Genomic DNA, 14133 nt, shown 5'->3' with positions numbered 1-14133 from the left:
GAAATATTATCATCCTACCTCAAAGAAAATTGCAGCAAAAGAGAAAATTTAGAAGGGTAAGAGATACAAAGAAGCACAAGGTTGGGAGAGCAGAGGTTGGGAACCTTGGGATTAGGATTACTTAGTTTGCAAAAGTAAGGATAAGTATAATTTAATAAGTGATTATTGAATAAGTTAAAATTAATTTGTCTGGAAAGGACTTTTAAAACTGATAAAAACAATACTCTTTGTTCACAATCTAAACATTAACTCTGAAATACAGTGTGGTCTTACTTCCTTTCTCAGTAGTATTACAAAGTTTGTATGCATTATTTAACAATTACATCTTGAAAGTAGTTTAAGCCAGAAATTGCCAGGAGGTCAAAAGAAGCACTTCATACCTGCTTGTAATCATAACTGCTGAGGTGTTTCTATTTTCCTGCATAGAATCTAGCATTCATCATTGTCAGACATAGGGCACTAAGGTGATGAACTGTTGATCTTGCAGTAATTCTGATGTTCTGAACCATTATACCATCTGAAGACTTTGAGTCCAAGACTGACTCAATCTTCACTGTCTTCCAGAATTTGTTACAGGAATTCTGCAATAAAATGCATAAATACATTCAAAATACACAAAAACTATAATATTAAATAGGGAATAACATATAATATTTCTTTCCAGAAAAACATTAAATGTCTGATCTGATCTGTACACATGGGTATTTTTATTTTGTCGTTAATTGTTAAAACTGTATTTTTTCAGACAGTTGACAGGCCAAAGGATTGGTACAAGACAATGTTCAAGCAAATCCATATGGTTCATAAGCCTGGTGAGTATGTTCTTGTCTTTGTCTCCTCATGTCCAGTTTGAGGGATGAGAAATTTTCTACTGTAAATCTCCTACCATCTGCCTTTCTTTTGGAGAATTCCAGTGTTAGAACAGCGTGGGCTAGTAAACAGGCTGGTTTAAGGAAAAATTTTGTGCCTGAATTTGATTATTGTCATAGAATATCTTACTTGGTTTTGCTGAAACTGAGCTTTGGTGGCATCGCTAGCTTTCATGTCCTTTATGATTTGCCCCAAGGATGCCAGGAAACTGTATAAATGGCAGTTATGCTCATTATACCTCCAGAAGGAAAGAGACTATTCATCTGAGGTAGAACTAACATTCAGTATGGTCACCAGAATGTTAGTGGGAGAATAAGAAATGTGGGCAGAAGAATGTTGGCTTACAGGCTCTAACTTGAACACTAGTCACATAGATATTTAGAATTGCCTTTTGTGATAGGAACAACAACTTAACAGACTGTAGCAGAGGAAAGCTGACAAAATGAAGGAATGAAGCCTGGGCAGGGGAAAAGAACAGACAAAAAGTAATTTGCAGTTTGGTGCTAACTTAGTAAGTATGCAATATGAGTGACATGACCAGAAGATATAATACAATAAGATGGTAAAAGCAACCTAAGTATAATGGGAAGACAGATTCTTCCAAAAGCACCTATGATACGAGGAAAAGAAATACAGTGCATGATTGCTTACCAATCTTCTTATTTGTATTTGCAAAGACAAAGCTCAGTTTCTGTGATGAACTAGCATGTATGGCACTACTGTAACATATGTATTTCTTTTTGTAGATGACGACACAGACTTGTATAATACTGCATATGCATACAATACTGGTAGGAATTACTCCGTGCTCAAAATGACGCTTTTGTTAATGTCAGCAAGTGATGGTGTAGTTAACTCTTCACGCTCGCTTTTGCAATGCTTGTAGACACACTTTCTAGTGTCTCGTTTGATCTCAGTTGTTGATGCCTTTTTCCCCCAAATGAAACAAGTTTAATTTTAGTTTCGTTCTTACTACAGAAATTAATTGCAGCTGTGGACTCTTACTGTAGAGGGATATACATAACACTGTGGTTTCTTGATTACATTGCATTTATTTTCACTAGTGATTGTTAGTAACACAGCCTTTCCTTTATAGAAATGGAAAGGGAACTACTGTGTGAAAGTGAAAATACTAATTACTGACATGGAAAGACAAAAATAATGTTCTGAATACACTTGAAAAATATGCACGAGAGTGCCTAATAAAACTGATTTTTTTACAAACTTCTCCATTTTTGTTATAGGCATTCATGTTAATGTTATTTAGCCACAAGAAAAGACATATTCATCTAAGATATACAATTATTGTGTCTTAAGAAGATTATATCCTTATGGTAAAATTATTTCCAAAAAAAAGCAAAAATGAAAGCATGAATAGACTGTGTGCAAAAAGGCTACAGTGCCTTCTGCAAAACAGTCATTCAACATTTTTTTCATTTCAGTTTTTGTTGCATTAAACATGCTCTCAATAGTGCCTTTTTCTGTGCTGTTCAGATGACTTGTGGGTCAGTGGTTTGACATCTCTTTTTACTCTTGTGATCCTCTTCAAGATATGCTACTGCCTCATCATCACAAACCAAATAGTTATTAAAACAATTAAAAAAGGTGTGTTTCCTGCCTCTTCTCTGCCTTCTGAACATGGAACAACAGAGCAACAGGATGAGCCTGGAGATTAATTACAGGCTGTCATTAACAGATGTGATGGATGTATACACCCATTAACTTCTCCATCAAATTAATTTATTTTAACTATACTGCACTTCACCTATGTGTTTGTAATTTTGTGTAAAAATATATAAGACACTCTCTAATGAGCTGCATAATACACAGCAATGTACTTTTAAAACTCATTTACATATTTTTGTAGTCTTGCCATTTTATTGAGTTACTGTTCATTCTGGTAGCATTCCATGTTGTGGTTTTTTTAAGACTTACTCTCATGTTATGACTGTTTCTGGTTTTGTTTTATATTAGGTAGCTACAGTCCATCCTTCTCTGCTCAGGCACACCCAGCTGCAAAGACACAGACATACAGACCACTGTCCAAAAGTGCTTCTGACAGTAGCTCCGATGCCTTTAAGGTCTCGTCCCCTTTGCCACCCCACGTGCCACCACCAGTACCACCACATCGTATGAGGCAACGGTCTACACCAGAAAAGTACGTCAGTGCATTTTCAAAAGGTGTTCTTGCTAAGTGCAGTACTCCAATTGCAGAATATAACGGGGGATAAAATAGCAGCTCCAGAATAATGTGACTTCAAGGGCTTTATTCAAGGGCCAGGCAGGTGATGAGAGGTGATCATTGCCAGGAGTCTGGGCATCATGCATGATGCTGTCCTTTCTTCAGTGTGCTAAAGAAGTGGTTTTTCTTATTCATGATGCAACCATCAGCATCATTAAAGATTTTTATTCTCATTAGTGGTATTGTCCTGTTTATTGTGTTTCAGAACAGTCTGTACTGTAGGAGCTGTCTTCAATAGTTAGTCTCTGAGTAGGAGAGGCCATTTGTTCTATCCTGCACCAAAGAGAAAGGATCAAAAAGATGATGTAATTCAAAAGTCAAGGGAGAGCAAAGTACAACAGTGTAGAAGTCAACCCACATTTCCCCAGAGTTTAGAAGTGCTTTATACCCCCATTTTTTTTTCAATCTCCATTTTGGTAGACCAAGGCAGTGTTTACAGATTAAAGAGGCATTTTGGATATCTCACAATTCTGTAACCAAATTCTCTGCACAAAACCAGGTCCCAATGGTTAGAGTTCAGTCTGGAAAAAGTTAGTAATAGATAACTCAGGAAAGAAGTGCTTATCCTTTTGATAAAACCTTGCAAGAGACCTTCACACAAATTCTGTCGACTTCAGCATATCTGTGCTAACACAAGAAAAAATTATCTTTTTTAGTGTTTACATTAATTAATACTACCTATTAATATAATATTATGCTATTATAAATCTATGTATGTGTGTGCATGTGTATATTGTATATTAAAAGGGTAATATTTTTCCTTTCACCTGTGCCTACAAGCTCCCCTCTCTTGGTTACACTCAAGCAACAAAAGAGAATTTGGCTATTTCTGTCAGTTTGGACATTGTAAACATATTTATATGTAGAAATGTAATTATATTAAACAGTTTCAAGTATTTAGCAATTTGAATTATGAGGAAAATTATGACCTAAATTATGAGGAAAGACCATACTAAGTGTTTAAAATTAAGACGTGACTATGGCTTTTTGAAAAATTTGTAGGTCGTGGCAATCCAAAATGTTAATCGGTAGATACACATACTGCAGAAGAAGATGAGATTGCTTGATGGTTACTGATTTTGGCTTTCCTGTTACCAAGGGCAGGTTGTCAAGAGGAAATGCTAAAGGTTAGAGTTGGGCTGCCTCATAGAGGCCATGAGGCTTGAATTTTGTTAGCAGGTCACACAGAAGTGCAGATTTTTTTAGCAGGACACCAAAATGTGGAGCTGTTTAGCTTTGATCGCTGAAGTTGTGTGAGTTATTGTCCTGTGCTAGGCCAAATGCCTCGGTCACAGAAACTGAGGCCTGTTGCAGAGCATCTTTTCAAGCTTGGAAACAGCAGCTCAGCACTTCATTTGGCTATTTAACCTCCCCTTTTAATCTCCTGCATGATACAACAGGCAATGGAAATCTGTGTTCTCCAGGCCAAGGGATGCCAAACACGTTAGCTATGCTTTGCCCACTGCTGAAAGCTATAGCTCATGAATCTTTTCCTGCCATTGGGAGATTCTTTTTTTAATTGCCTATAAAGCCAGAGTATTTAAAATCTCACGTAAGAGGCTTAGGTCCACATATATCACATATTTCATAGCTGCAAGGCAAGATCTGGTTTGCATTAGCAGTTGAGCTCAAAATACAGTCCATACAGGATAAAAGGCTGAAAACTGTAAATTAGTTGAACTGAGTGTGAATCAGAATTTCAGTAGCATCCTTTCTGCTTCAGTGGCTTGAAGTATAATGCAACTTCATCAGAATATTTCCATTTTCCTGTTCATTCTCAAAAAATGTAACCTTTTCTGCTCTGAAAATAATTTTTCCTCAGTGAAAATAAACAATAAAGCCATGTAGACCTACTTCCCTTGAAATGTACGACGTTTTATAAATAGAGATGTCTGTGTCCCTGAAATACACTTGCAAGCATACTATAAACAAAAGCTACCCCACAGATCTTTTTAAGGCACATGACATGTGCTTTATGATGTCAGGTCACATCAAACCAAGTCATGCCAGAAAGACCAATAGAACTGATAAAATTTAATCAGTGTGTGCTCTTTCTTATCAAATACAGACAATAGCTGGTAGTATTTCCCCTCCCCTTTCCCCCAACCTTTGAGTTACTAGTGGGTCATTTTACACAGAGTTAAATAAAAATATGTGTGAGCTACAGTTTTCCAAGTACAGTGAAGTTAGGTACTACAAGAACTGCCATGCAAAGGTAGCTCTCACTGTAACTACCTAAGTATTCCCCCAAAATATATATGTACCTAGTAATAAGACATAAATGACTGAAAAAATATGGTAGCATGGGTTACTTTTTATTCTTTGCATAGCATTATTAAATTGAAAGCATATTTGTAATTATAGAGAAAATGGTTACATTTCTATTCCAAATTCAACTGCCAAATTCTTCCTCTTGTTTATCTATTCAAGACGGAGAAACAATATGCTGCTTACAAGGATATTGAGAAGCAATTCTATTACAGATCAAGATAATGACCATAACACTGTCTTTTAAAATAATTCCTCCTTTTTTTGCCCCAGAATATTTTATAACTTTTTCAATATGGCCTTATCATCACATTATGTAATGACAAAAATATCTACCACTTGCCTATATTAGTAGAGTGCACAAAACAAGTATAGTTATTTGCAATGGTTTGCATGTTTTTGACATGGTATGCCAGAGTAGTTTTTAAACTGGTCTACTAGTTAAAAGGAAAATATGAGTGATCACAGGCTGGACATCTCTAGGATTCTTCCTGCTGTACTGAGCACACCTGCTGTAAACAGGTTGAGATGTTACAGTAAAACACTGGGATGCCAGGCTAGCTGTTCCACAGCTGAGATCTGGAAATATTAGCTGTTCTAAAAGTCATCTGGCTTTGCAGGTTTCTGTTGTACAGAGTGGTAAATCACAAGGTGGTGACAGTAAATCAGCTCAGTTACTTGTGTTTGTTGTTTAGGAACGACTGGGATCCTCCTGACAGAAAGGTAGATACTCGCAAGTTCCGTTCTGAACCAAGAAGTATTTTTGAGTATGAGCCAGGAAAGTCATCCATCCTTGAACACGAAAGACCGGTAAGACACACAAATGAAATGGGTAATACAGTAAGAGATTGGTAAGAGCTTATCTTTTTATTATTTACTATTAATAATTGCTATTTGGTAGAATATTGAAGATCCTTTTTCAAATACAATTTTACAGCAATTTGTCTTTGCTCTTATCTAATGGTTGTATTGGGTTTGGAAAAATCGGTTGTTTTGGAAAAATTGGGTTTGACTTATTTGCTTAACTTACATCTTCCAGTGTTTCCAAGAAACCATGCAAACTTCATGATGGTGATTTCTTGGAAACACAAAAATAGATAGACAAAACAGATGGAAACTGCTCTTTCTACTTGGTGTGCATCTACAGCACTTATTTTCAGCAGTATTAACAGCACATATGATATCTGAATAATTAATGCATAAAAATAAGATATTTGCATTTTCAGGATGTGTTGAATTGTATATCTAAGGAGATTTTGGTCAAATCCTGGCCAAGGTTGCCCAGACAGGACTTGTCTGATCACAGGCCTGAGCAACCTGATATGATTAGATCTACGCTTAGCAGGAGGTTGGGCCAGGTGACTTCTGGGGGTCCTTTGCAGCCTCAAATACTCTGTGATTTGAGTGAATGTACATTATGAATGAGTGTACATTAACATGTAATTAGAAGTTTTTATTCCTGCTTTCTGAATAATTATAGCAATTGTGAAATAAAGCTATGCTTAATGCTTGCAAAATGACAATTAACAGAAGTTTTCATTGCTGAAAGACACATTCACCCAGCACTTCTTATTTAACTTTGTGCTATTGTAACACTTTCTCATTTTAGAAAGGCTGTTCTGTATCTGATATTTTCATTTCTTGGTCTTTTACTTTGAGGTTGAAATGTTTGAGGGAGTCCAGTTTTAAGGAAGAGGTTTATGAAATGAGTACTGGATTGTTATTTGCTTCTGTATTACATGCTTGTTCACATAATTTATTTTGCCAATTTAAAGCAAATTAAGGAAATGACTGAATTTCAGAATATGCAGTATATCAACAGCGTGAAACACCTGAACCAAGCACCTTTTCCTTTCTTTTTACGGTTTTTGCAGGAATGTATTTTTTTGTTAGCTAGAAAACACAAAGCTCTTTTTCTGTGAAATTGAGTTCTTGTCGAACCAATATGGTTTTCAAAGAGGAAATTGGCAGTTCTGTAGGAACTGGTAATGAATAAATATAATTACTATCTGAGTGCAGGTGAACTTAACAAATAATTTTATTTAAATGGCAGTGTCATTTGTCCTGAGCACTTTTTGAATGCCATGGCTGCATTATAAAAACTAAGGTAATTTTCCAGTTTTCCCAGTGCCAAAGTGTAATATCAGATTCAAATTAAAAATAAAAATAAGAAAATTACACCGATTTCAGTATATTCCAAGAATGGCCTCACTTTTCCAATAAATTACATTTTCTGCTAATGTCATGTGAACAAAAATAATTCATATAATCATTGCAGTGCTGATGATATATTGCCAGAGCTATATTTTTTCAATTCTAGCAAACTAATGGAATAAAAAGAAAATTAGGTTTGATGACTGTTCCTGAATCTTTTTTTCCACTTGCTTTTGCGTTTTACTTTTGCTGATCTAAATCAAGAGATGGAATTTTGATCTTTGTTTGGTCTTTAAAATATTTTCATGCAGAAAAGCTTTAGTTGTGTTGTAGTCGTGTTACTTACTAAGCAATATCCATCAAGGGTAAGGTCATCCTTTGCCATCTTGAAGCTTGGACTAAAAGTTTAGGCTTAGCTGATGTGCATACAAGGAACCATCTCACTGTATAAGAAATTTTTAAAGCTGAGAAAAGTACATTCATGTACAGAATTGAGAGAATTTTTTTGTTTATGTATGATTCAGAACTGTAAAAAATTGGAAATTATTATAAGATTAAAGTTTTACTTACACTAGTGTAACATAGTTGAAAAAAATAGGGAGTTATGGCAGTTTCATCAATCTGGAATGTCTTCTGTTGATAAAGATGCTATTTAGCTTTATATCATTAAGATACTTCCTTTGGACCATGTTACTAACAGAAAATTAAGTGTTTTCACTGAAGCATTTGCTTTCCTTATATTCACTGAATGGGATACAGAAAGTAAAACTAACTTCTTAAAGGATGGTCAGCAAAGCAGATCAAAAGCTCTTTTCATTGTGTGTGACGTGAAAATAATGCATTGGTTCAGATGAAAACTCCAAATTCTCAAATGTGTCAGTACTGCGTGAATTAAATCTTCCCTCTTAATAATCTCAAAAGATTTGATTTCTAATGTCTGAAAATTTGTTTTGATCATACTGAAGGAAAGTAGTAATAAAAATGTGGAATATAAATAAATGCAGTAAATTAATACTACAAAAGGTGGACATTTACAGTGTCTGAACTACAAAGTCATACTTTATTAGTTTTGTCAAAATCAAAGAAGTTAAAGGGACTTTTTCTAACACTCAAAATCTCCAATTTTTTAAATTAAATAATTTCCATGTCTGCAAGATTGTGGTTTTGATGGCAAAGTAATCTGTTAAAATATTAAATATTTACAGTTACCTTGTATCATAATCTGTCAAGTCTGCCAAATCAGATTTGACTGATTAACATTCTCTTTATTGGTGTAGGTAGCAGATTGGAATCAGTTCTGATTAATGGGGAGATGAGAACATGGCAAGAATAAAAGAAATTGAGATTCAGTGTGAAGCTAACATTTAGTGGGAAATACCATGCAGCAGATCCTCACTGATGAAAAGAAAACCTGCATTAATCAAAACAATGTGAGAAATAATGAACTAAAACATTGACCTAATAACAAACATTAAATTGATAGATTGGTTAGGGATCGCTAATTGTTATAGATGCAGAAGGACGAGTGCAGTTTCAAACTGCTGTACTGTGGAATAGCCTCTTCCATGAAACAGGAAATTAGTGTGTTTTCTTCCATAACTTGAATTTGTAAGACTATAAAACATCGTCATAAAGGAGAGGTTTGGGATTAGTACTTTGAGATGACAGTAAAAATTTGTGATATTAAGGCATTTAATAGTCTTACCAGACTTGGTGATACAGCTCCTTTTTTTCTTATTTCAGGAAGCCACTGATAGGGTGGTACAAAAGTTGTTTTGATGTATGTTTCCATCTCCAGTGTCTGCAATTCTGCTAAATATTCCCGTTTTACTCAAGTATCATCCAAACTATGGACTTGTTTCCTAAAATGGATGTTTACTTTCCATTAATAAGTAAATGGCAATGTAATAACTTAATCTTACTTGTGTGTAAATGAAATTAATTTTTTTTACTAGTTTCTGCTTTGTATGTATGAGAAGCAATTCCTCCATGCATGTACATATATCTATTTCGGCAATAGAGTATGTAAGGAAAAATCTCAGTGTTACTCTAAAAAAAGACCTCATAAAACTGGTACATGCAATGCCTCTATTTTATGCTAAGCATAAAAGTATACATGTGCTAGTCAAATAAAACTGTGAGGTTAAATTTTAGTTCTAGATTCTTTAATCTCTGTTCAACATACAAATTTTCTACTGAGTTTATATGCAAGAGGAATTCATGATTAGAATCAATTTTTCTAAATTACTGTTTTGTCAAATACCAGAAATAGACTGGGCTTGTTCCATTATGTACATCTGTTGTTTTTTGTTTGCTTTGGTTTTTAGTGTAGTGAAAAACTGGCAATTTTCTTTAGAGCATGCACATTTGGTTGTTTTTGACATCTCAATCTGGTTATCTGAATATTCCTCTTGGTATGCTTAATATGGCATTATAAAATATTTCTTCTCATAAAGAAACAGACAAAGTCCATCTGGTAGTAGACTTGGAGTTACCACAGCTATTTAAAAGTAGTCCAAATGCAAGAAAAAAAAAGAAAAATAAAATTATTTTGAGATAATAAAATGCCAAAGCCAAATTTACATCAAGCATCTCAGTCCTCTGTTCCAGACAGGCTTCAGTTTGGTGTCTGACCGTGCAAATGCACTGATCTACATGTAAGAGCCATTTAACTCATGAGTTTAAATGCAGATTTTTGATTATTACCTGTAGATTTCTATTTGTGTATCAAACCAAGAACAGGCAAAGCTACACGTAATACTACAGATGTAATTTTGTTCATTATCTGTGTTCTATACTTGAGTATGCTGATGCAGTGTTGTGTTGACCATCTGGGGCAAAAGGCAAAAGGAGTGAAGTTACTTAGTGGTCTTCAGTAATACATTTTCAGTAAATAATCAAAATATTACTAAATTGCTAGATGAAGGATAGATTGTAGGAACATTATTTCACTAGCAATTCCTAAAAAGGGATTTTCCTTTATAGCTTTCACTTTTCTGTTCCAGTAGTTTGGGAGATACTTTGTGAGACTCAGCCAAGTGCAGCTTCTAAGTCAAAATGATTTGTTCATTTTAAGTCTCTTAGAAGGGGAGATAATAGAAAAAAGCTCTGTCAGCAAAACTGAATCCAAAAGCCCAGCAAAATCAATTGCCTGTGTATTGATCTTGGTAGAACCGGAGATGCAGTTGTCTCCAGAACTGCCAGCAGCAGGGAATTTGAAGACTTCAGTGCTCAATTTCTTTTTGTTTGCTGCCCTCTGCGGTTGAAGCTGTAAATTAAAGCGGACTTGGCTGCACGTAGTTAGCTTTACATATTTGTAACAGTCTCATTTTATTTACTACCCGGGAAGACTTAGAAACTTGGTAAAATACATTTCTAGCTTCTTCTTTACCAGCAGAAACACAAGGATTTTTAAGCTTGCAGCTAATTGCAAGAGTATTTGAGGTTGAAAAGGGAGGCAAATCCCATTCTCATTTTTGTCTCCTTGGCTGGCTTAGGGGAGCCCAGTTGATCTGTCAGTGTGTTCTGCCTCCCTTGCAGATGCAAATTGTGGAATTTTTTTTAAGATAAGCAAAAAAACCTCTAAATATGACAAGCATTTCCTGTAATGGGAATCAAGTTGATATACAGCGTTTTGCATCTGTCATTTTGTTCCCTCATGCCTTCTTATCTGTGTAGAAGAGAATCCTGTGTTTTTTTCTTAAATTAGTCATAGTCTATTAGATTCACACATTTTTAGTAGTCAGTTCATGAAACTAATTTCAGTCGTGTTTCTCTCTAGCAAAGGATTGGGTGTCTATAGTTGAGTTCAAGCACGTGTCATTAGTGCTGCTGAGGTACAGCTGTGGCTGGTGGAAATATAAAGGCAAAACTCCAGAGAAGCTTCACTACCCAACCCTTCTGTGGAGCACAGCAAGTTTTTCATCAGTGACATTTACTTCCCTCTGCAATCACAGGAATACTACTTCTCTTACTTGAATGAGCATTGTGAAGATAAGTGTATAAAACAACAGCTGAGGTCCAGATGTTGCATGAGCAGCTCACAGATACGTGAGCACAGATGTAGTTCTGAAGGATTGTTGACCTTTCAATAGAGCAGAGTTGGCAGGCTGTCCCAGCAACACCAAAAGGAGCAAGAAAAGTGCTGTAAGATGTTTAACTACCTGAAATGGTCAAGAGCACAGTGTTATCTCTTGCAGAAAAGAGAAATAGCTGTATGTGATTGCTCTGGTCTACTGGTGGCAGTTTGACTGGAGGAAAGAGTGTCACATACTTGTCATTCTTTATGCAGGACCCTATGTTCTTTGATAATTGCTTTCCTAGGGCACACCATAATCAATGTCAAGGTTCTGATAATTACAGTTATGGAAAAGCAAATTTTAAATTCAGAGATGTCTTTAACAAGAGGATTTCTCTGTTTCAGAGATCTTAAAGCCAACAGTGCACTGTAATTCTGTGCTGCATGAAAGCCTACATCAGATGCTACAAAGAAACTGAAGCTATTTAGAAAGTAATTAATGCAGCCAAGTTTACAGTTAATTAGATATCCCATTGAGAGCTGTACTGTTTTGCACCGTCATGTTTTCATGCTGCTTGAATGAATCCGTCAATTATTCTTCTGTTCACTGAAGAATTTCCTTAATACTATCTTCAATTGCTACTTTATCCCTTGGCTGGGAGAATTTTCAGATGAAAACAATGTATTCCGCTGTTGAAAAAAATGCTTCATTATGTCAACAAGGCTATGCAAGATAAAGCATTTCACAGTACTGCTGAAACAAATATTATGGAATGCATAATTTTTTTTGTTTCCAATGTTTTGACCATAGGATTTAAAATATAGCAGTTCCTTTTCATATGCTGAAGTGGCTTTTTAACATAGTGATGCTTGTATGATGCATGTTCCTTATCTCTGCTCAGTGCTTCAAGAAGATTCAGCATTAACATGCTTTGTGAGAAGACAAAGAATGACCAAAAGCAATACAGATAAAGTTGTTTCCTTATTGCTGATCTGATGGGCAACATCCTGCCTATGCTGGAGAAGACAATCATTTAAACTATCTTCCTAAGAAGGAATCTTTAGCAGCATTAAATGTAATTAACTAATGTAGTGATGTTAAAGAAAAGGTCAAAGAGCCCTCTTAGCTTTAACAGTGTAATTTTAAAATGTTTAACATCTTCCAGTCCTTGGAAGAACATCAACAAAAAGAAAAGTATTAAAACTACCAGTGAATACCAGCTCTTGAACACGAACATTCTCTATCTTAAATACCATCTTCATTCTTTGATTTTATTCCATTTCTTTTCCCATATTTGTTCTATGTCTGTGTGTTTGTTGTTAAAGTGACCTAGCATTTCTAGCACTTTGCTCAGTGTGTGCCTTTTCCTTCCCTTTTCCTTCACAACTGCTCCAGACTGATCGCATAAACCCAGATGACATAGATTTAGAAAACGAACCCTGGTATAAATTCTTTTCAGAGCTGGAGTTTGGACGTCCGGTAAGTGAGGACAGAATATTGATATTTCCACTTTAGGAAAAAATATTTTTAGCATGAGGAATTTAAATTACCAAATTCAGCAAGTATAAGCCAGTAAAATTAATATAAGTTGTTTTTTTTTTTGAGGAAGGGCAGTAAAGTCCCATTAATATAAGTATTTTTTTCAAATAAACTCTTAACTTGCTAGAGTAGTTATAGTAATAGGTTTAATAAGGAGTATGTATTAGATAAATATTAGTGTGTAAGTATTTAATAACAAGACACATTCTATGATAAACAGGGGTGTTTGCTGGTTTCCCTAAATTTTTTGCATTTGGCTGGATTATTTTTGAACAATCTTCTAGGACAGAAAAATATTACAGTTTGCATTAGGGATGCTAAGCTACATATCATATATTTTACTTGAAGGACTATATCTAAATTTAAATGTATGAAGCCAGAAACAAATTTCTTATAGCAGGAAATACCAATTGTTTTTCCTTTTTTTCATTTCTTATATGCATACATACAGAATACATATTGTGTACCTGAACACACAGATATGGGTTTGCTCTGTTTTCAAGCTGGACACCTGTTTGAATGGACAGACTTCTGTTCTGCTCCAATTTTCACAAATAGCCATTACCCAAAACAAGGGCTCTGGCAAACAGCTGCTGGTTTAGATCTGCTGCCAGCACTCACACCTGAAATTATAAACCTGAAGAGTTCCATCTGGCCAAAACACCTAAAAATCAGAAATATCTCAATTTTTCACCTTTGATTTCCTAAACACTTGCAGTTCTTCTGCAAATACCATAGGTTTAATTGTATCTAAGCACCTAAGGCTGTTTGTATGTTTTTTACAATGGTAAAATAGTAACACTGTCCTTTAGGCAAGACTGAGAAGTAGGTTTCACTTCCTCCCTGCACAATGCCTTAACAACTAGGTTGGAGATGCACCTGCTCTTGCTTTTGCACACTCCCTCTCTGGCTTCACAGAGCTCAGATTCTTTCCTGTACACTCTAACATCTTTAGGAAAAAGGATAGCAAATGTCTTCATCCCAGAAGAGTGTCTAAGAGGATAGTTGGAATATCCAGACAGGCAGAAAATGAAAAGTTAA

At 35.3% G+C, this 14133-nt stretch overlaps 1 protein-coding gene and 1 long non-coding RNA gene across 45 annotated transcripts in view; one reads left to right on the top strand and one right to left on the bottom strand.

Moving 5' to 3' along the window:
* Nucleotides 1-14133, top strand: part of SORBS2 (sorbin and SH3 domain containing 2) — a 142381-nt gene that overhangs the window by 95346 nt on the left and 32902 nt on the right. For 27 of the 41 annotated variants that reach the window (XR_010361252.1, XM_064417935.1, XM_064417934.1 and 24 more), the window contains 5 exons: nucleotides 746-812; nucleotides 1617-1661; nucleotides 2845-3028; nucleotides 6076-6190; nucleotides 12949-13032. Coding sequence is in view for 40 of the 41 variants with exons in the window: in XM_064417935.1 (XP_064274005.1) it covers nucleotides 746-812; nucleotides 1617-1661; nucleotides 2845-3028; nucleotides 6076-6190; nucleotides 12949-13032 (495 nt within the window). In the remaining variant the exon portion in view is untranslated. The remainder of the gene's footprint in view (nucleotides 1-745; nucleotides 813-1616; nucleotides 1662-2844; nucleotides 3029-6075; nucleotides 6191-12948; nucleotides 13033-14133) is intronic. The other 14 variants (XM_064417918.1, XM_064417931.1, XM_064417933.1 and 11 more) reach the window with 3 other exon arrangements.
* The window catches only part of LOC135299227 (uncharacterized), a 95718-nt gene continuing 81947 nt past the window's right edge, over nucleotides 363-14133 (bottom strand). The window contains exons 7-9 of one of the 4 annotated variants that reach the window (XR_010361254.1): nucleotides 9240-9396; nucleotides 2806-3385; nucleotides 363-581 (exon numbers count right to left, since the gene is read on the bottom strand). This is a non-coding gene — a long non-coding RNA (uncharacterized LOC135299227). Of the gene's footprint in view, nucleotides 582-2805; nucleotides 3386-9239; nucleotides 9397-11018; nucleotides 11698-14133 lie in introns of those variants that run through there. The other 3 variants (XR_010361253.1, XR_010361255.1, XR_010361257.1) reach the window with 3 other exon arrangements.

Source organism: Passer domesticus, chromosome 4 (assembly GCF_036417665.1).
Source record: "Passer domesticus isolate bPasDom1 chromosome 4, bPasDom1.hap1, whole genome shotgun sequence".
Taxonomy (NCBI): Eukaryota; Metazoa; Chordata; class Aves; order Passeriformes; family Passeridae; genus Passer; species Passer domesticus.
The sequence above is the reverse complement of the archived record's forward strand: the minus strand, read 5'-3'. Positions and strand labels throughout refer to the sequence as shown.